The sequence below is a fragment of the Erythrolamprus reginae genome, chromosome 3, assembly GCF_031021105.1.
Source record: "Erythrolamprus reginae isolate rEryReg1 chromosome 3, rEryReg1.hap1, whole genome shotgun sequence".
Lineage (NCBI taxonomy): Eukaryota > Metazoa > Chordata > Lepidosauria > Squamata > Dipsadidae > Erythrolamprus > Erythrolamprus reginae.
The window spans coordinates 36,111,519-36,132,162 of record NC_091952.1 but is presented as its reverse complement, the minus strand read 5'-3'; the positions used below and the strand labels follow the sequence as shown (position 1 = coordinate 36,132,162).

Sequence of the window (20,644 nt, the reverse complement as noted above, 5' to 3'; positions counted from 1 at the left end):
TTAGCTGAAGCCATCTTAGAGCTTCAGCACTGCCACACTATAGTTGACGGATAGAGAGGGGGGATTAGCGATAGCTGGGGGGGTGTAGTCAAAATAATATACTTTCTGTTATGAACTAAGGATGTTCTCACACACCTGGCTGGAGAAAGGAGGTCATTGGATCAGAGGTGCTATTCAGCCAGTCTGGACTGGTTCGGGTGAACCAGTAGCAAAAATTTTGAGTAGTTCAGAGAACTGACAAATACCACCCCTGCCTGGCTTCTGCACTCGCCTTGTCTACCTGCTTGCCACTTGCCCCAACCATTTACTCATCCTGCCCCACTCTGCCCTATATTCAGCTAATCTCTGCACCTCACCTCCATGCCTTGCCTGCTCTGCTCACCTAACGTAGCCATGTTCCCTGTTCGCCCTTCATCTCAGGTCAGGGTCCATGGATGTGCCATTTGATAGAGCCGGGGTGGCACAGCAGGTAGAGTGCTGTACTGCAGGCCACTGAAGCTAACTGTAGATCAGCGGTTCAAATCTCATCACCGGCTCAAGGTTGACTCAGCCTTCCATCCTTCCGAGGTGGGTAAAATGAGGACCCGGATTGTGGGGGCAATAGCCTAGCTCTGTTAAAAAGTGCTATTGCTAACATGTTGTAAGCCGCCCTGAGTCTAAGGAGAAGGTGCGGCATAAAAATTGAATGAATAAATAAATTGAATGAATAAATTTGCCAACTCCTGCCTTGCCGCACTCACTGTTCATTTCACCCAGGTTGGGGAATGAACCATTCTCCCACTCTGGCCTTGATCCAGAGCCTCCGCCCGCTTGCTATTCATCACATACAGTTTGGGAAATGCGTCATTCCCCCACTCTGGCCTTGCCTGGGCCTCCGCCTGCATGCTGCTGACTCTCGCTGGCCTCAAATTATGGGTCACTGGGCCAAAGCAATTTATTTGGCCTATGGCTTGCCACACAAGGCTGAAGAGATGCAGGAGTGTAGCATGGGAGCAGGAGGGATGAAGCAGTTTAGGAATGGACCAGATGGTTCTTCTTACCTGTAAGAAGTTCCATCTGGAAAGTGCTGTAGCTGAGATCTTGCAGCCATTCTTTTAGTCACATTAATTGGATATGCATACTGTTTTGTACCTTTTGATATGTTGTGAGCTGCCCCAAGTGCTTGGAGAGGGGCGGCATACAAATCCAATTAATAAAATAAATAAATAAAATAAATAAATTTCTTCTATCCCTTGCTGAGCCTCGGCTGCTCGTGGAGATGCTCCATGTGCTCTCCGGGTTGGCAGCTGCTTCTCTCCACTGATGCTCTTCCTGGGAGAGTATCTTGTGCAATTTAGCAGCTGTGAGATGCTGCTTTCCTCTAAGTTCCACCCAGAAAGCACTGTGGCACAGAGAAGTAGCAACCAAGTTAAATGCTGTTTTTCTTAGCCGCATCCTTTCTGGATGGGGGATAGGGGAAAGCGGCAGCTCACAGCTGCTAAATTGCACAAGACGCTCTCCCAACTCTGCAGAGAAAAGCAACTGCTGCACCGGAAAGTAGAGACATGACGGAGCTGGCTCCACATGTTGTACTCTGACAATAAAGGTTTGAATTTGAAAGGCTGCTCGGTCAGGCCTTGTCACTTGGCGGAAGCCATGCATGCAGACATATGCAGAAGCTGTGTGCATGTGCACAAGCCATGCACGTGTGTGCATGTGCAGAAGCCGTGCATGCACACAGGCGCGCTCTCACATTTTCAGTGAACCAGTGGTGGAAGTATTTGAATCCCACCACTGCAGTAGATGCCACCTTGGTTGGGCCATGTGACTGATTGTTTGGGATTGGAGGGGAAAACTTTCACTTTTAATTAAGTGAAAACAGAGAGACTCTCCAGGGTGGGTTTCCACCAGATACATGCCAATATGATATTCCCAATAAAGCTATTCTTTGAGGAATCTACTGCTTTGCTTGTGATGGATTTATTACTTGGAACCCTGACACATGTTTTGAACGTGAGTCCAATAGGAACTAAAAGTGTTTGATCCATACATACTTATTTCTTAAAGAATACACCTACCTGGGCAGCATCCATTTCATTCAGCATCACAACAGAAGAACAGTTGTAATCAAACACTAGCCTCCAGAAATCAGCTCCAGTGTTGGGCAATGGATGCTGAGTAACTATAAAGGCAGCAGGTTGCTTGTGGCTCTAAAGGTAGAAAAACAACAACAATGGTGTGTGGGTGGGGGAAGGATTCACATTCATGACAAAAACCCGTTATTGTTTATTGAGAAGCATATTACACCGGGGAGCCTATGGACAAGCAAACAGATTAACGTAAACAGATTATACAAATCAACCTCATACTCTGTTTTTGCCACCCCGTTGAATAGAAACAGCCTGCATAATAAGGTTTTATTTCATTAGGGAGGAAGCATTGGAACAAGAATTATCCCTTTTGCATAACAATTAGAATAAATGACTCAACGTGCCAGCTGGAAGCCAGACTTTTCCTAAGGAAATCAATAATGGGGAAGCTGGAATCTGATAAATTACGTTGACACAACAAGCTTCTGCTACCCTCAACCTAAACAAGTATTTCTTCCTTTCTAAGAGGAAAGGAAGGGGGGGGGGCTTTAAACCTCTAAAAGTTGGAATGAATCAATTATATTTCAGACATATTTTCCCTAAGCATTTATCTTGGGTAGATGTTAATGCATAGATGGGAAATCCCCCTGGGAATTTTAGAGCTGTTGGCTGGACTGGAGAATAAAGCAAAAACAAGAATCAGAAGAAGGCAATGGAAAACTGCCATAACACTGCCAAGAAAACTGAATGAATGCACTCATCAAGAATTGAGGTCAACTCAAGATCATATTTATATTTAATTCAGTTAATTGCATTAATGGGCAGAAGGGCAGATCCTGCTATTTATATTGCCATTAGTATCCCTCAAATGTAAAAAATCCCAAGTTATGCCTGAGCTTTAGAGTGTAAGAAAATGCTGGAATTAAAAAGAGATTACACATTTAAAGTAGTATTGCGTTTTGCCTACAGCTTACCATTTCAATGAATAAACGATCCCTTCTGAACATCTGTAGAATAAACATGGATTAGGATTTGGGATAAGCCTAAAAAGGAGATATCCATCTCCTTAAAGCAGTTTAGCTAGCATTCTGAGAGGTACTTAAAATAGTCCTGAGACCCAAACAAATCAGGATCCATGCTGAGGTAGTGCCAGTCATTTCTTATGTGACTCTTACAGTAGGGAACAGAAAAATCCAAATACTTGTTAATCTGCACATGAATAGCAAAGCTTGACCGAATATAAAAAACATACTTAAAAACAAATAAGAATTGCTATGAAGAAAAAAAACACCCTGAGATCAATCAGAATATATATATACTGATAGTCACCATACTAGTGAAGCAAGAAAACAAGTCATCACTAGAGGGATACCAAAATGCTAGCATGTGCTCCAAGAAGTATGTCCGATACAGTGATACCTCATCATACGAACTTAATTGGTTCCAGGAGGAGGTTTGTAAGGTGAAAAGTTCGTAAGATGAAACAATGTTTCCCATAGGAATCAATGTAAAAGCAAATAATGCGTGCAAATTCTTCAGGAAAATCCCAAACTTTAGAAGGGAGGCGAACAGAGGGCAGGGAGGAGCAGCTAAAGGGGGCGGGTGGAAGAAGCAAGGCTAGGCTAAAGGGTGAGTGGGAAGGAAGAAAGGCAAGGGGGGCGCCCCTCCCTTTTCTTTCTTCAAAAGACACCGTTTCAGTGCCTTTGCAAGCACGTTGTTCTCTGCAAAATCTTTCCTCCCCCAAGCTGCCCCTCCCTTTTCTTTCTTCAAAAAAGGGGGAAAAAAAGAAACCCCTTCATCCCAGCAGCAGCTGCTTGGGTTCGTAAGGTGAAAATAGTTTGGAAGAAGAGGCAAAAAAATCTTAAACACCGGGTTCGTATCTTGAAAAGTTTGTTAGAAGAGGCGTTCGTAAGATGAGGTACCACTGTATTCCCATTTCTATTCCCCAAGCAACTTCCAAGACAGGCAGAGAACAAGAATTCTTCCTTCAATTTTCATATCCAAAGGTATTTATCATGCCTGGGATGGTTTTAATGGAAAAACCCCCTCTATGTTTTAAAAGAATGTAATATTTCTGTTTATTTAAGGGACAGAATAAGACTTGGAGATATAGCTATGACCGCCTTCTGCTGCACGAATCCCAGCGACCAGTTAGGTCCCACAGAGTGGGTCTTCTCCGGGTCCCATCAACTAAACAATGCCGCTTGGTGGGACCCAGGGGAAGAGCCTTCTCTGTGGTGGCCCCGGCCCTCTGGAACCAACTCCCCCCAGAGATTAGAATTGCCCCCAACCCTCCTTGCCTTTCGTAAGCTACTTAAAACCCACCTCTGTCGCCAGGCATGGGGGAATTGAGATACTCTTTCCCCCTAGGCCTTTACAATTTTACGCATGGTATGTCTGTATGTATGTTTGGTTTTTATATTAATGGGTTTTTAATCATTTTTATTATTGGGTTATTATTGTACGCTGTCTTACTATTGCTGTTAGCAGCCCTGAGTCTCCGGAGAGGGGCGGCATACAAATCCAATAAATAAATAAATAAATAAATAATAAATAAATAAATATGTATATATATGTATATGTATAGGGTTTTTAAAAGAGATTTTATAGCAATGAAATAATCATGTTGGTGTGTGCCCTGAAGTTATATGATACAACATGTATGGCTACAGAGATAGGCTCTTATAAATGCAAGCCACATCTGAAATCAAGGTAGTAAGTCAGAAAGAAGGCATGTAGCATGAGAAAACCTTCAGCATTTACTGTGGAATTTGTTTCTATGTGGAATATTTGTAAAGATAAACAAAAACAAAACCACCCCCAACAGTTTTATTGCTGGCAGCTGCTCAAAGTTAGACACAGAAGGGTTTTTTTTTTTTTTTAAAAACAGCTTTTGCTTAGTGAAGCAGTAAAGGGCCTTGTGTGTTCAACTGTTAGATAACAGATGCATACTTGCTATCACAATGCCTGTGAGTCACTACTGCAGCTGAAGGTATTTAATAATAATAACAATAACAGAGTTGGAAGGGACCTTGGAAGTCTTCTAGTCCAACCCCCTGCTTGGGCAGGAGACCCTACACTATTTCAGAAAAATGGTTATCCAACATCTTCATGTTCAGTCATAAAATAAATTCTTGCCCAATTTCTAAATTTTCACTTTTAAAAAGGCTTTATAATTCTTACATATATTTGACTTTGTAAATTTGATCTCAAGTTGTGCAATAAGGTTGATATTCCTGGAGGGGTCTGTAATATGGTAAATGATTTAGCTTTACTAGATAAATGGTCAAAGCAATGGAAACTGCAGTTTAATGTTTCCAAATGTAAAATAATGCACTTGGGGAAAAGGAATCCTCAATCTGAGTATTGCATTGGCAGTTCTGTGTTAGCAGGGACTTCAGAAGAGAAGGATTTAGGGGTGGTGATTTCTGACAGTCTCAAAATGGGTGAGCAGTGTGGTTGGGCGGTAGGAAAAGCAGGTAGGATGCTTGGCTGCATAGCTAGAGGTATAACAAGCAGGAAGAGGGAGATTGTGATCCCCTTATATAGAGCGCTGGTGAGACCACATTTGGAGTACTGTGTTCAGTTCTGGAGACCTCACCTACAAAAAGATATTGACAAAATTGAACGGGTCCAAAGACGGGCTACAAGAATGGTGGAAGGTCTTAAGTATAAAATGTATCAGGAAAGACTTAATGAACTCAATCTGTATAGTCTGGAAGACAGAAGGAAAAGGGGGGACATGATCGAAACATTTAACCCTGCTGTTCTGTTCGGGTCGTATGCGACCCGAAGCCAAGTTTGAGTCCCTGTAAAAAAATTTCCCTGCATATCTGAAACTTGAAATTTCATGACTTTTCATCATTTCAGGAGTTCTCTCTATGAGAATTTTTTTGGGGGGTGGGGGGCTTAGTTTTTGCTGGGCAAAAAAAGTTACAAATCTTCTGTTCCCGGGTCACCCTGACCCGGACCGAAAACTCTTCATTTGCAGTGCTTATGTTTGGTCTTTTTGAAAGCTTTTTTCACTTGGAAAGTAGTCTGAACATTTCTGCACACAATGATATGAAAATTGAAATGAAAAAAGTAAATCTTATTGGTTTATTTTGCGGATATAATGCACGCCCCCCCCGTTTTTGTGAAATCTTTTTCAATTTATGGATAGTTTTGCTTGCAAAATGCATTCTATTTTACTACAGTTGGTGTGGGATTGGTAGCTTGAACATTTCTGAATATAAGAAAAATATAAAGGAACTGAAAAAAATGATTATTATTGGTTTTTTAATATCAGAAATAAGCCCCCCCCCCTCGGCTGCTTGCAACCATTTTCACTTTGTATTTTTTTATGCTCCAAATCCGAAATATTCTTTAAAATCTTAGGCATTCATTTACTCAATTTAACAATGCTGATCATCAAAAAATATTTTTGGGGTGGTGGCTAATTGTTTTCTGGGCAAAAAAAAATCATAACTTCGAGTCTGTTTCTGTTCATATATGACCGGACCAAAAAGAATTTTTTTAGGTACTTGAATTTGATCTTTTTGAAAACCTTTTCAACTGGAAAACTAGTTTGAACATTTATGAACATAATGATATGAAAATTGAACTGGAAAAATTGAGACTTATATTTTTATTTTGATCAAAAAGCCCCTCCCCCAATCCTTTTTTAATTTTGTGTCAATTTCTATTTTTTAAGGCTACAAATCCCTAAGGAATTTTCCCCCAAAAGGTTTGATATACTAAATTGAACATTTCTGAATATAAGAAAAATATAAATGAACTGAAAAAATGGTTCTTATTGGTTTATTTTTGCCACAAAAGGGCCACCCCCCACCCCCCGGCCTTGTTATGTGCCATTATTGTCACTGTTTATACATATTTGTCTAGAAATATTTGGAATATCTTTTTGAAAATCAACCACATTGTAGCCAGAGAACTAATTTTATGAAACAAATCCATTTTACTAAAAAAAAGTATGTAAATTTGAAATTAACAGCATAATTTTTATATAAATTGAAATAATTGAACACGGGGGGAGGCATACATTTATGTGCAAAATAAACCAATATGCATCAATTTTTCCAGTTCAATTTTCATATCATTATGTTCAGAAATGTTCAAGCTACCAATCCCACACCAACTTTAGTAAAATAGAATGTATTTTGCTAGCAAAACTATCCATAAAGTGAAGACTATTTTAAAAAAAAACGGGGGGGCGTGCATTTCATCAACAAAATAAACCAATATGCATCAATTTTTCCAGTTCAATTTTCATATCATTATGTTCAGAAATGTTCAAGCTACCAATCCCATACCTACTTTAGTAAAATAGAATGTATTTTGCAGGCATAATTATCAATAAACCTAAAGAAAATTCACAAAAACGGGGGGGGAGGCATATTTATGTGCAAAATAAACCAATAAGAATTAATTTCTTCAGTTCAATTTTCATATCATTGTGTGCAGAAATGTTCAGACTACTTTCCAAGTGAAAAAAGTATTCAAATTGACCAAACATAAGCACTGCAAATGAAGAGTTTTCGGTCCGGGTCCGGGTGACCCGGGAACAGAAGATTTGTTACTTTTCTTAAACAGAACAGGAGGGTTAAATATGTTAAAGGGTTAAATAGGGTTCAGGAGGGAAGTGTTTTTAATAGGAAAGTGAACACAAGAACAAGGGGACACAATCTGAAGTTAGTTGGGGGAAAGATCAAAGGCAACATGAGAAAATATTATTTTACTGAAAGAGTAGTAGATCCTTGGAACAAACTTCCAGCAGACGTGGTTGGTAAATCCACAGTAACCGAATTTAAACATGCCTGGGATAAACATATATCCATTGTAAGATAAAATACAGGAAATAGTATAAGGGCAGACTAGATGGACCATGAGGTCTTTTTCTGCCGTCAGACTTCTATGTTTCTATGTTTCTAAGTTCCCTTTCAGACTCTTTCTTCAGCCCAAGTGATCAAACAGGATAAAAGTGAGTTTCAACCTTTTTTGGTTCTTTTGGAAAAAGTGGAGATACAAATGTAATAGACAATAGTGTTATTCAGTTTTATTCTGCTTCACATTTTAAAAAGAGCTTTACTTACATCCATGAGTGCAGCATTAATATAGTTGCTTGATTCTCCATCAACAGAAATAAGAAAAGGGAGGCACCGATCCAAAGGAAGTACATCCATGCAGCGATTTTTATCATGATTCCTTGGCAAAAGTCCAATGCTGCAATCTTCTGGACGTACTCGAGGAGTAACAATATTAAGGGTCTGTATTTGGAGCAAAACCAGAGGCCGGTTAATATGAAACTTGCTAAAGATGTGACTTTATTTTCTGCTCGTCTTGTCTACTCGCCAAGTGTCTACTGAAAATGCAGCCCAAGAAGGAGTCCCAATTAAAATTAACTAGGTCTGGAGTCCCAATACAATGTATTTTGTCCCCATTACAATGTTTACCTTCTTTGATCATTTTAAACATAGTTTAGAAACTTATTTTTTAAGCGAGTACTTCTTTCCTGAATTATACACGTTGTCAGGTATCAATGGCTGTTTTAACAATGTGGGGGGGGGGTTGTGTGTGTTAAATAATAGTTTTATTATTACTGAGCTGTGGTGGCACAGTGGTTAGAATGTATTATTGCAGACTAAGTCTGCCAACTGCTGGCGAGACCCAGGGGAAGAGCCTTCTCTGTGGTGGCCCAGACCCTCTGGAATCAACTCCCCCCAGAGATTAGGATTGCCCCCACCCTCCTTGCCTTTTGCAAACTCCTCAAAACCCACCTCTGCCATCAGGTATGGGGAAATTGATTCCCCTAGGCCGTTTCCTGTTTTACGCGTGGTTTTTCTGAGATGTATGATTGTTTTTTATACTAAGGGTTTTAAATTGCTTTTTATTGTTGGATTTGTATTGTGTTTTGTGTTGTGAGCCGCTCTCAGTCTCTGGAGAGGGGCGGCATACAAATCTAAAAAATAATAATAATGATAATAATAAATTTTACCCTGACCAGTTCAAGGAAATTTTACTCTGTGAAATGGTTAGAGAGGGCTGTAAAACATTGTGAAGTGGTATACAAATCTAACTGCTATTGCTATTTACACTTAATGTTTTATTTGGCTGAAATTATTTTAAATTGAAATGGTTTTTTATTGATACATGTGTATTTTTGCTGTGAATCATCCAAAGTCCCTAGGGAGTAGGGTGGCATAGGAAAATAAATGAATAAATGAATGGCTGGATGGCTGGATGAAATAATCAGGTCATCTTTTATGAGAATATATGGGTTCAAATATGAAAAACAACTACTGTATTCTTTTCAATAGGAGGTAGTCTAAATTCTTAAGTCATTTTGAAGATGTGAATGTATAAAACCACTCATATAAGTCTGTCTGTCTGTCTGTCTGTCTGTCTGTCTGTCTGTATATACAGTGAAGGGCTACCAAAATTTTAACTACCACACTGTGGGTGTGGCTTATGCAGGATGCCCTGCATTTTCTTTCAACTTCTTTCAGTCCAAATTGGGTGCTCTGGGGTGGAACTCCATTTTCGCTACCCCACTGCATTCCCCCCCCATCTGGGCAGCAGCCCATTCCTGTACACACACACGCGCGCGCGCGCGCGCACACACACACACACAGGAATAGGTGGGGGAAATCCATAACTTTTCTACTGGCTGATGATTTCAATAATGAATTCAATAATCAAAACTGGAATTATAAAATACAGATCTTTGAATAATTTTCTTTGCAGACTATCTGTTTAAAGACAATTCAAGTTGTTAAAAATTTGAATAATATGGTCAAGAAAAATTGCATCTAGTATATAACATCAAGCTATCACTTATAACCATCTAAGCATTTTTTCTTCTGGCCCTGATAAAATTCTTAACTCCAATCTTCAGGTGGCAGAAACTATGCCCTTTTCTGCCCTAGTAACAAGGCCAGGGAGTTGTACTACCTTATAGATTTATTACATGACAAGTTAAGAAAAGTGATTTGCCTTGTTTCTATACCCCCCCCAAATGTCACCAGCTATCAGGAGGGGAAAAAGGAATTCATTAATCACTCTCCCTAACCTGGGCAGTGGATAGAAAAATTAAGAATATTATGTGATATATTTGAAGTCAAGATCTCTTATGTTATTTCTCATATGTAGGGTAATTAAGATGGTGGGAAAGGTTTTTGGGGTGGCCATTGTTTCTCTTTTTATGAATTCTTAATTTCTCTGCCTGCTGTTTTTTTTTTTAAAAAAATATGGAAATCTTATCCTGATGATTGCAGAAAGATTCAACAACAAGTGAGCACTGGAGGATGTTTAACCAAGTGGACATTAGGTTTTAAAAGAGGCACTAAAAAAAGTTAAGGAGGAGGTAAAAAGAATAGCATCTCCAGCATCCTACTTGCGGATAAACAGGAATTACCACCAAGCAAACAGGCAAACATACCAGGGAGAAAAACCATACCTCACCAACACTGGCAGGGCAACATACAGTAGAGTCTCTATCATCTATCTATCTATCTATCTATCTATCTATCTATCTATCTATCTATCTATCTATCTATCTATCTGTCTATCTATTGGATTTGTATGCCGCCCCTCTCTGCAGACTCGGGGTGGCTAACAACAATGATAAAAAACAACATGTAACAATCCAATTTAATAAAACAACTAAAAACCCTTGTTATAAAAACCAAACATACACACAAAAGCTCTTACAAGTGTTCGGTCGGATTCAGACTTACTCTTCCTCCATCGCTTCTCTAGACATCTCTTCTGGCGTTTCAAGTCCCGGAGCTCCTCGTTGAACCATGGAGCTCTACGGGGTCTAGTGCCACAGAGAGGTCGCAAAGGCACAATTCGGTCGAGACCCTCCGCTGCAGCCTTGTTCCAGGCCTCAGCAAGAGACTCTGCCAAGCTGTGGACAAGTGAATCTGGTAAAACCCCAAGCGCCCTCTGAAAGCCCTCAGGGTCCATCAGGCGTCTGGGGCAGAACCTCCTAATCAGTTCCGCCTCCCTGCAGGGGGGGATTGGAGCCAGGAAATCGAGCCACAGTAGAAAATGGTCTGACCATGACAAAGGCAATGCTTCTAAACCCCTTAGTCTCAGACCATTATTCAATTGCTCCAAGAGGAATATCATATCAGGTGTGTGTCCACCCTCGTGAGTCGGACCCTGAACTACTTGGGTCAGGTCCATGGCTGTCATGGTGGCCATGAACTCCTGTGCCAATCCAGAGAAACCACCGAGTGACGGCAGATTGAAGTCCCCCAGGACAATAAGTCCGGGGAACTCCACCACCACCCTGTCCTTCGATTATCCATCCTTCGATCATCCGACATTTCAGATTATCTGACGCTGCTTGGGGGCATGGCTGTAGGCATTTCTGCACCCCCAGACATGCCCCCAAACATGGCAGCCACGATGGGGAAGGTGACGTGTAGAGCCGAAACATGCCCCCAAACATTGTAATGAAAAGAAAGAAGTTCGTTGTATCAATGGAGTAGAAACCTAAAATAAAACTTCAATACAATTACAATTCATAGTGATTTCAAGGCTTTTCTTAGACCCTCCAGATTATCCAACATTTTCGGCTATCCAACTATCAGCCCACCCGTTTTATGTTGGGTAATCGAGACTCTATTGTACTATATATAAACCAGGAGTTGTTCCTGGTTCGGCCCAGTTCTGTGAAACAATAGCTGCGGTGGTGGGATGCTCTGCCTTCCCACCGGGAACACTTCTGTGCATGCGCAAAGGTTTCTGTGCATGCGCAGAAACATTGCGTGAACATGTGAGGGCATGCGCGAACTGGTAGCAATGGGATTTAGAACCCATTTCTTATTTATTTATTTATTTATTTATTTATTTATTTATTTATTTATTTATTTATTATTTGGATTTGTATGCCGCCCCTCTCCGCAGACTTGGGGTGGCTAACAACAGCGGTAAACAGTAAATAACAAAATCCAATATTAAAAAACAGTTAAAAACCCATTATATATATATATATATAACATGTGATATAAACAGGAAACAAAGCCCATATCCACTAGCACTGATGATGTATAATATCTCGTGACTAGGACCTCCTTTTCTTTAATAAAGAAGGAACCTGGGAAGAGCACATGTTTACAAAGTCAATCACATGCAATCTATTTGCAAATATTAAAAAATATGGTAAATGAGTATGGTTTTGGTGCTGTTATATTGCACAAAGCCTCTTTATAAGGTAGCAGACTCATATCAGTTTGCAAAATCAGTAGAATTGCTGTTTCTGCGCATGGAGTAAAATGCCACAAATTAAAAATCAGAACCTTCCACCACTTTGCAAAAGGGGAGATCTATTTCCTATGCTTCTGCAATGTCAAAAATCAGAATAATAATTTAGGTGGGAGTCTGGGAATTAAAGAAGTAAGGAGTGCCTGTATTAGCTTGAAATGTCTAATGTGTGTCCAGCTAAATCCAAACACTACAGGTCATCCAACATGAGCAGTGAAGTATCTGGTTTTTTTACATTGTGCAATTGCCACCTCTTGCTACGGCATTTCAGGGAAAAAATACTTTTATTATGGGTACAATTAAGGACAACTTAAGCCTACATAACCATTGGCTGGAGAGAAGATGAAGGCAACTTCATGGCAACAGGGTAGAAAAGATGTTGCTACTGCATCTTTATACAGTAGTTAAATACCACTGACAGCCTGTATCTGTTTCAGCTGAAAAATGAGTGCATTTGGTGCCTTCAATAATTCTTAACCTGTCATATAATCTTTCATCTATGAAATTATACAGCCATTAATAGATTAATGTCGCCCACAAATCATGAAATTTATCAGTCTAGCACTATATTGAATATCATTCATTTACTGTTTTATCTAGAAAATGGGGATTCTAAATGTTGAAAGAGGCTTCATCTCGACAAAACATGTGATATTTAAATCTACGATCTCAGCAAGATTTGATGCACGTTATAACTAGATTTAACCCTGCTGTTCTGTTCGGGTCGTATGTGACCCGAAGCCAAGTTTGAGTCCCTGTAAAAAATTTTCCCTGCATATCTGAAACTTGAAATTTCATGACTATTTATCATTTCAGGGGTTCTCTCTATGAGAATTTTTTTGGGGGGGTGGGGGGCTTAGTTTTTGCTGGGCAAAAAAAGTTACAAATCTTATGTTCCCGGGTCACCCTGACCCGGACCGAAAACTCTTCATTTGCAGTGCTTATGTTTGGTCTTTTTGAAAGCTTTTTTCACTTGGAAAGTAGTCTGAACATTTCTGCACACAATGATATGAAAATTGAAATGAAAAAAGTAAATCTTATTGGTTTATTTTGCGGATATAATGCACGCCCCCCCCCCGTTTTTGTGAATTTTTTTTCAATTTATGGATAGTTTTGCTTGCAAAATGCATTCTATTTTACTAAAGTTGGTGTGAGATTGGTAGCTTGAACATTTCTGAATATAAGAAAAATATAAATGAACTGAAAAAAATGGTTCTTATTGGTTTATTTTTGCCACAAAAGGGCCACCCCCCCCCTCGGCCTTGCTGTGTGCCATTATTGTCACTGTTTATACATATTTGTCTAGAAATATTTGGAATATCCTTTTGAAAATCAACCACATTGTAGCCAGAGAACTAATTTTATGAAACAAATCCATTTTACTAAAAAAAAGTATGTAAGTTTGAAATTAACAGCATAATTTTTATATAAATTGAAATAATTGAGGCATACTTTATGTGCAAAATAAACCAATATGCATCAATTTTTCCAGTTCAATTTTCATATCATTATGTTCAGAAATGTTCAAGCTACCAATCCCACACCAACTTTAGTAAAATAGAATGTATTTTGCTAGCAAAACTATCCATAAAGTGAAGACTATTTAAAAAAAACGGGGGGGGGGGCGTGCATTTCATCAACAAAATAAACCAATATGCATCAATTTTTCCAGTTCAATTTTCATATCATTATGTTCAGAAATGTTCAAGCTACCAATCCCATAGCAACTTTAGTAAAATAGAATGCATTTTGCAAGCAAAACTATCCATAAATTGAAAAAAATTTCACAAAAACAGGGGGGGCGTGCATTATATCCGCAAAATAAACCAATAAGATTTACTTTTTTCATTTCAATTTTCATATCATTGTGTGCAGAAATGTTCAGACTACTTTCCAAGTGAAAAAAGCTTTCAAAAAGACCAAACATAAGCACTGCAAATGAAGAGTTTTCGGTCCGGGTCAGGGTGACCCGGGAACATAAGATTTGTTATTTTTCTTAAACAGAACAGCAGGGTTAAGTGTCCCCTCCCCAAAAGCTTTTATGCTAGAATACATACCATTAAATCCCTTTGATGGAGCCCCATCAGGCAGCAATCTGGCAAAATGCACAACTTTAAATCCCTTATAATGATCTTTCCTTTGCCAGGATGCACATGGTAAGCTACATCATGTAAAATGATAGATTGTTGGCCTCTTAATGATTTGGCAATATTTCCTTCTCACTAATCTGATATATCAACATTCACCATGCTTGCAATCCTAAACTGTTCTGTTAGCCATAAACTATAAACAAACCTGGGCCTATTAGTGCTATTGTAAGTCTCTTCCTGTTAATCTTTGTGGTCATTCACATAAGGTGCACAATAATTCTTTAAGGAACCAGCATCTGAATATTTTATACAGCTCCTACACAGAAACAATCAAATCTATGCCAAACTGTGTGGTTTAAAAACACAGTATGTACACAAATATGGTATGCACATTACAAAAATAGAATCACAATGAGTCACAATGAAAATTGTTAATGAAAAATATGTTTAAAATAGTGATAGACTGAGTAATTCAGAAGACTTACAGATCTCCAGATGGTCTGAGCTCAATGATGGGTGACTTCTGCTGATCTCATTTTGAAACTATTTAACAAGTCACACTCTTTCTAAAAATTCATTATTAATTATCCAAATAATTAATGTGATAACATAAGCAAAGCCAAACAATGTGGTGATAGTATATGTTGTTAACTGCCACATTGCTGACATTGTTGAAGTTACAGAACTCCCATAGATTGTAAAAGTACACTAAAGTACACTGCCTTAGCACCTTGAGAGTATTTTACCAATAGAATGTGAACATTTGTAATGTAGTGGTAGGATCAGGTATAAAGCCAAATCACTAATCCTGCCCCCCTCTATAGCAAGATAAGTTTTGTTTTTTAAAAAAACAAGCAAACCCCCCCCCCCCCTAAGACTGGGATCACTGATCCTCTAACAAACTTACTAACTATTTTTCAAGGTTTCAAATCACATATGCTTACTCCAGTTTCGGAAACAATCTCACCCCCACCCCCAACTCCCAAGCCCCAAGCCTAAGTAATCACAATCAACCAGAACAAAACGAAGGACCACAATAAGTCCCAATTAGGCAAGAGAGTGTCCCAGACTCTTTCTTGGCTGGTGGTGATATCTGCACATCACAACTCTTTGCAGCCATTTTTGGAGCTGACGAAGCCATCTTGACATCAATATCAGCCTTCTTGCCTGACACATACAATGGGGATCCATTTTATTGTCTTGCTCATACAATGTGGACACTATGTCCCTGAGACCAGTTAGTTTTCCTATCAATCAAATTCACAAAGAATTTAGCCAGTTGTTAGTCACTAAAATATATTGATAAGCTATAACCCAGTAATATTTCTTTGCGATATAAAAATTATTCTACGCAGTTGATCAATGCAGAAATTTTGGCTTGGTCAATCTAGCTTGTCCTTGCCACTTTTTTATTTTTTCTCCGATGAAAGCCACTCTGTACACTGTGGAGCACGGACAATGAGCTTGCTGCTTTCCCTTCTTATTCTTTCTCCTCTCTAAGAGCATAACTGCCCTTGTGCTAACAATGCAATTGACCTGACTGCTCTAACTAACAAGGCAGTTAACCCTCTGGTCTTGCTAGCCACATAACTGGCTTTCCATTTCCCATTGATCAATTTCTCACATTCAGCTTAGGGAGCAAGAAATAATACTTGTTCCCACAGACTTTTTCTATTGATATGAAAGCTGAAATACCTACTTGGAGATTAATTATTCTGGCACCATTTATTAATACCAGATTGCAAGGGAGTGTCGAGGTCTATAAATACATGTACTAAAGGCCCGTAAGCACAGACACAAGTGATTATGAGTAGCCTCTTCTTCCATTGGTGCATCTGAATTCCCCTTAGTAAGTATATTATTTTTACTGATATTATTTCTTTATTATATATATATATCTGACATTTGGTATTAATTTGTTCTTTGGGATTTTAGCTGTGGTGACCACTTTCTTAGGCACTGGATGGTTTATTCATACTTACTTATACCGATGAAGCCTGAAACAGATTCTCACCAGCAAAAAACAATGATGCTAACCAAGGGGAATTGTGCCTTGCAATACAAACCGGATTTATATCAACAATGTCATCACAGGCCCCAACAGCTTGACAATCAAGATTGGTGGCACATTTATGCCACACGCTCTTCCTTTAATTAGATAAATGTTATCTGTCAGCAGTCTCCTCTTATTCCACATTGGACAACTAGGCAATATTTTTTGCAAAACAATTAATAGACATGTTTAATATCAGGAGTTAAAACAAGGACATAGTAAGATTGGTGCATTTTAATTTCCCAAGAAACTTGATTATAGATCTCAAAGTAGCTGTTTTGGAACAACAGAACTTTATCAGCACTATAGAGACTGCACAATTTACATGCATCAAACATTTTCAAGTATTTCAAAAAGTCTTAATAAATACTTTTTAAAAATACATTGCAGATCTTAATAAACACTTTTTAAAATCTATATTACAGGTCTTAATAAACACTTTTTTAAATGTGCCATTTGTAATCTATCTTGAATGTAATTTGCTTAATCACTTTCTTGCATCACCTTGCCTCATCCCAGCTTAAATCCTATGTCAGTTGAACTGCTCTATGAATCAGATAATCAAGGCTTATGCCTTTTTAATAAAATGTATTATTCTGAAGAAGTGCTAATAGATTCTTGCTGATTTTTTGTGTGAGAATAACATAGCTATCCTCCTATTATGATTAGTCTAATAACTGTGAGAGAATGACTTCCCTTCTGATTTTGAAGACTCCAGACTTGGAAAACTATACTACTAATTTAATAGCATGCTCAAGTTTTAACTTTGACAATTCGCTCAAACAAGTGTCTATTGACTGTGAAATCCATCACTTGCAAAAAAAATATATACAGTATAACCATTTGGTGCAAGAATATGCTGCTGAGTTTCAGTTGTTAATTCAGCATGTGGGCTTGAATACTTAACTGGCCAATTCAAGGAGGGACTGTCAGAAGAAATTCAAGACAAAACCATTTGTCAATGCACTGCAGAGAATATGACAGCATTTAATTTGCTTGGGCATCAATTGAAGATGTGATACAATTCTGCAGAATAGTCAGGAAAGAAAGTCACCACTATTCTGTTTCCTTGATTTCTCATAATATTTGTAAGATTTTAGAACTGAACCAATGCATATGAGAATAAACAACTCACAATTTGCCAAAAACAGTTTAGGTTCAACCACAAAAGACCAATGTCTTTTTTGTGGAGGACCTGGTTACTCACACAGTAAATCCCTCACTAAGGCACTCCCCTGTATGCAATTGTATTGAAGATTTAACAGCTGCAAGAACCCAATCATCTACATTGACTTTCCTTCAGTAAATGCACGCTTATATTTTTCTCACCAAATACAGTCATTAACAGAACCATTGCATACTCAGTCTTATTCCTTGACTATAAATTATCATCAGTACTCAATACATAGCTAGCTTTTCTAAATGATTTTATAGTGAGAATTTACAGAAAGGCAAAGTTCTTATTTTTTGTCAAGAGATTTCAAATATCCAATAAAGCTTTCTTAAATTCAAACAACATTCATGTTTTAGTCCATATTCCCTTGTACAGATCCACCATCACCTAATTGTATTGGTTGATTATTTGATTATTATTTCCATTTGGGAGTTTCTACAATCTGTTCCAAAATTTGAGGACAACATCATTGGGAATTTGCTTCCAGGCAACTTCTTCCTGCCAAAAATAACTACAATGATTTTAACAAAAGGCTTTGGCCCTCAGTGGAAGCTTTGTAGAACTGGCTCCATCTCCTTAAATAAATACAGTGCGTAATAGATGTCTGTTCTGATTACAAAAAGCTTGTCACAGGTGTTATTCCCATTTTGGTTTTCTCATATACTTAATCCCTTCTTGCTATCCAGTGTTAGAAGAACGAAAGAGCAGAGAAGCATGAAAGGCAGGAAATATTATTTGCTTCAGTCAAAGAAGTAAGGAAAAACCTTATTCCTTCCATCTGTCCACAATTAGGAGGAGGAAGAGGGAGAAACGCAGACTGATGGAGGACAAGGAAAGGAAAAGGTGATGCAAGTTGGGAACCAATGATTCCTAGGCTAGAAATGATCATTACTTGAATATTTTTTAGCTGTACCTCAAGGCCATAAAAAGACTGACCCTTTTAACTTACAGGAGAAAAAAGACTAAGTTCTGAGGTGACCTATGCATATATACAATACTGTACAATAATGCATATATACAATAATATACAATAATGTATATCTACAATAATATGTCTATTGGCTTTAACAATTTTTAAATTGCAATAGGCAATCAATTGTAATAAGCATGGGAAAAGCTGTGATTTACAAATCAAACCTTGGCACAGAGTCTGACAAGTATATATATATGGAGCAGGTGGGAGCTTTTAATTATATTTTCTCTGTGTCATAGAATTGAAACTTTTCAGTAGTGTAATATGAAAGTAAAGCAATATGAGCATAACTTAGAACATTGATCAAAGCAAACACTTAAGACAAACAAGAACTAAAAATAAATAAATAACTAATCTCAATGGTTAATCTATAACACTGTTGGATAAATACTTTTCAGGAGTATACCTCTGATATCTAAGTATGGTTTGCAATTTTTATAATAATGATGAAAAAAATCTATCATGTTCAGAAGTTGTCACGTTTCCTACCTATATTTTCATGGCTGAGTTTTGCAATTTTAGTCTTGTGACTAGGAAGTTTCATCTCAAATTTAGTTTCTTATCTCTCATTTCTTTTTCAGTATTTAAAATAATATATCTTATGTCTAAAGACAGATGAGACAATTAAGGCTCACCCAAAATTAACTTGGAAATAACCTGACCTATTTCCTTTGGCTTCTCTCTTTTCCAAACAATGGGAACTGGATAATTGTGTATGTCAATTATTTGACAAAGATCACATGCTTCTAGACATAAGCTTTCCTAGCCAGGCATTTTGTAATCATTTTCTGGAGAGATAGGAAATGAAATGAAAGTCTTACTTGTACATTTGCATCTATCTATGAAATCTCTACTTATCAAAGCCCTGCTTATTACACTATTTATATGATTAATTTTGAGACTGCCTAACTCTATAGCACCTCGGGAAACTTACAGATAAAAAGAGAAAAAAAAGGGGGGGGGGGACAGAGAAAAAAGGATAGCTGATTGATGATCCCAAATGCCAAGCCCCCAAAAATCAATCCAGGAAGACAACGAGGTCTTAAACAATTTGTAGAAAGTTAGAAAAGTGAGAAAAGTATGAATCTCTGGGAAAGTAGCATTCTACAGATGAGGGTCCATCAATGAGAGTCATCACCTTCCTTCCTAGGTTCCATAAGATGAAACTGCTTAATTGATGGCAACTGGAATGTGCCCATTCCTATGCTGTGGAAATATATGGAGACATAACTAGGGCTTTAAGAGTAACAGCCAGTAACTTAATTTGTATTTATAAGCCAATTGGCAGTCAGTGCATCTTGCAAAACAGCAGGGAAATGGGCATATAGTGCAATCTATCATTGCACATTTCACTGCATTCTTACTCAGCAGCAGTTTCTAAGTGGTTTTCCAGCACACTTGGACATTTTCATGTGGACATTATTGTAAATGATACCTTTGTATACAGAGGAGAGACTTTCTCAGATGAAGAGATAAATAGAATATTTCAATGAAAATTATTGGAGGAAGATTGGCTCTTGTCCACAAACACTCTTGGGGCCAAGCGGATCCTGAATTAACTTGAGTATTTTTTTTTCCTGATGGAGACTATAAAAGGCATTTGGACTCCTTGATATCTTTGTCAATTTTATATGAATGGGAAAAGTCTTCACTGGTCTTTGCTGGATGGACTTTAACCTGAAAAGGATTTTAACGTTTATAGGGTTCACTTTGTTAAGGTATTCACGAACTGGGAGAGCCATGTTACCAAGGTTAGCCAATGAATAGGCATTGCAACTGTTAGTATATTGTATGTAACTATGTTGGGTGTTGCAATACAGAAGCTCACAAATGTCATTTTAAAACTGTACCTTTAAGAAACATTTGCTGGTTGGCCATAAGAGGGAGTCAATGCTGTTCCTCTTGCGGGGAGTTCTTTACTACAGATACAGTGGTACCTCAGGATATGAACCCCTCGTCTTACGAACAACCTGAGATACGAACCCGGGCTTCAGAAAATTTTTGCCTCTTCTT

At 38.2% G+C, this 20,644-nt stretch overlaps 1 protein-coding gene across 2 annotated transcripts in view; it reads right to left on the bottom strand.

Annotated features, from left to right (window-relative positions):
* The window catches only part of PTPRT (protein tyrosine phosphatase receptor type T), a 678,043-nt gene that overhangs the window by 9,278 nt on the left and 648,121 nt on the right, over positions 1 to 20,644 (bottom strand). For both annotated transcript variants that reach the window (XM_070744761.1, XM_070744762.1), the window contains exons 27-28: positions 8,162 to 8,335; positions 2,058 to 2,189 (exon numbers count right to left, since the gene is read on the bottom strand). In XM_070744761.1, the coding sequence (XP_070600862.1) occupies positions 2,058 to 2,189; positions 8,162 to 8,335 (306 nt within the window). The remainder of the gene's footprint in view (positions 1 to 2,057; positions 2,190 to 8,161; positions 8,336 to 20,644) is intronic.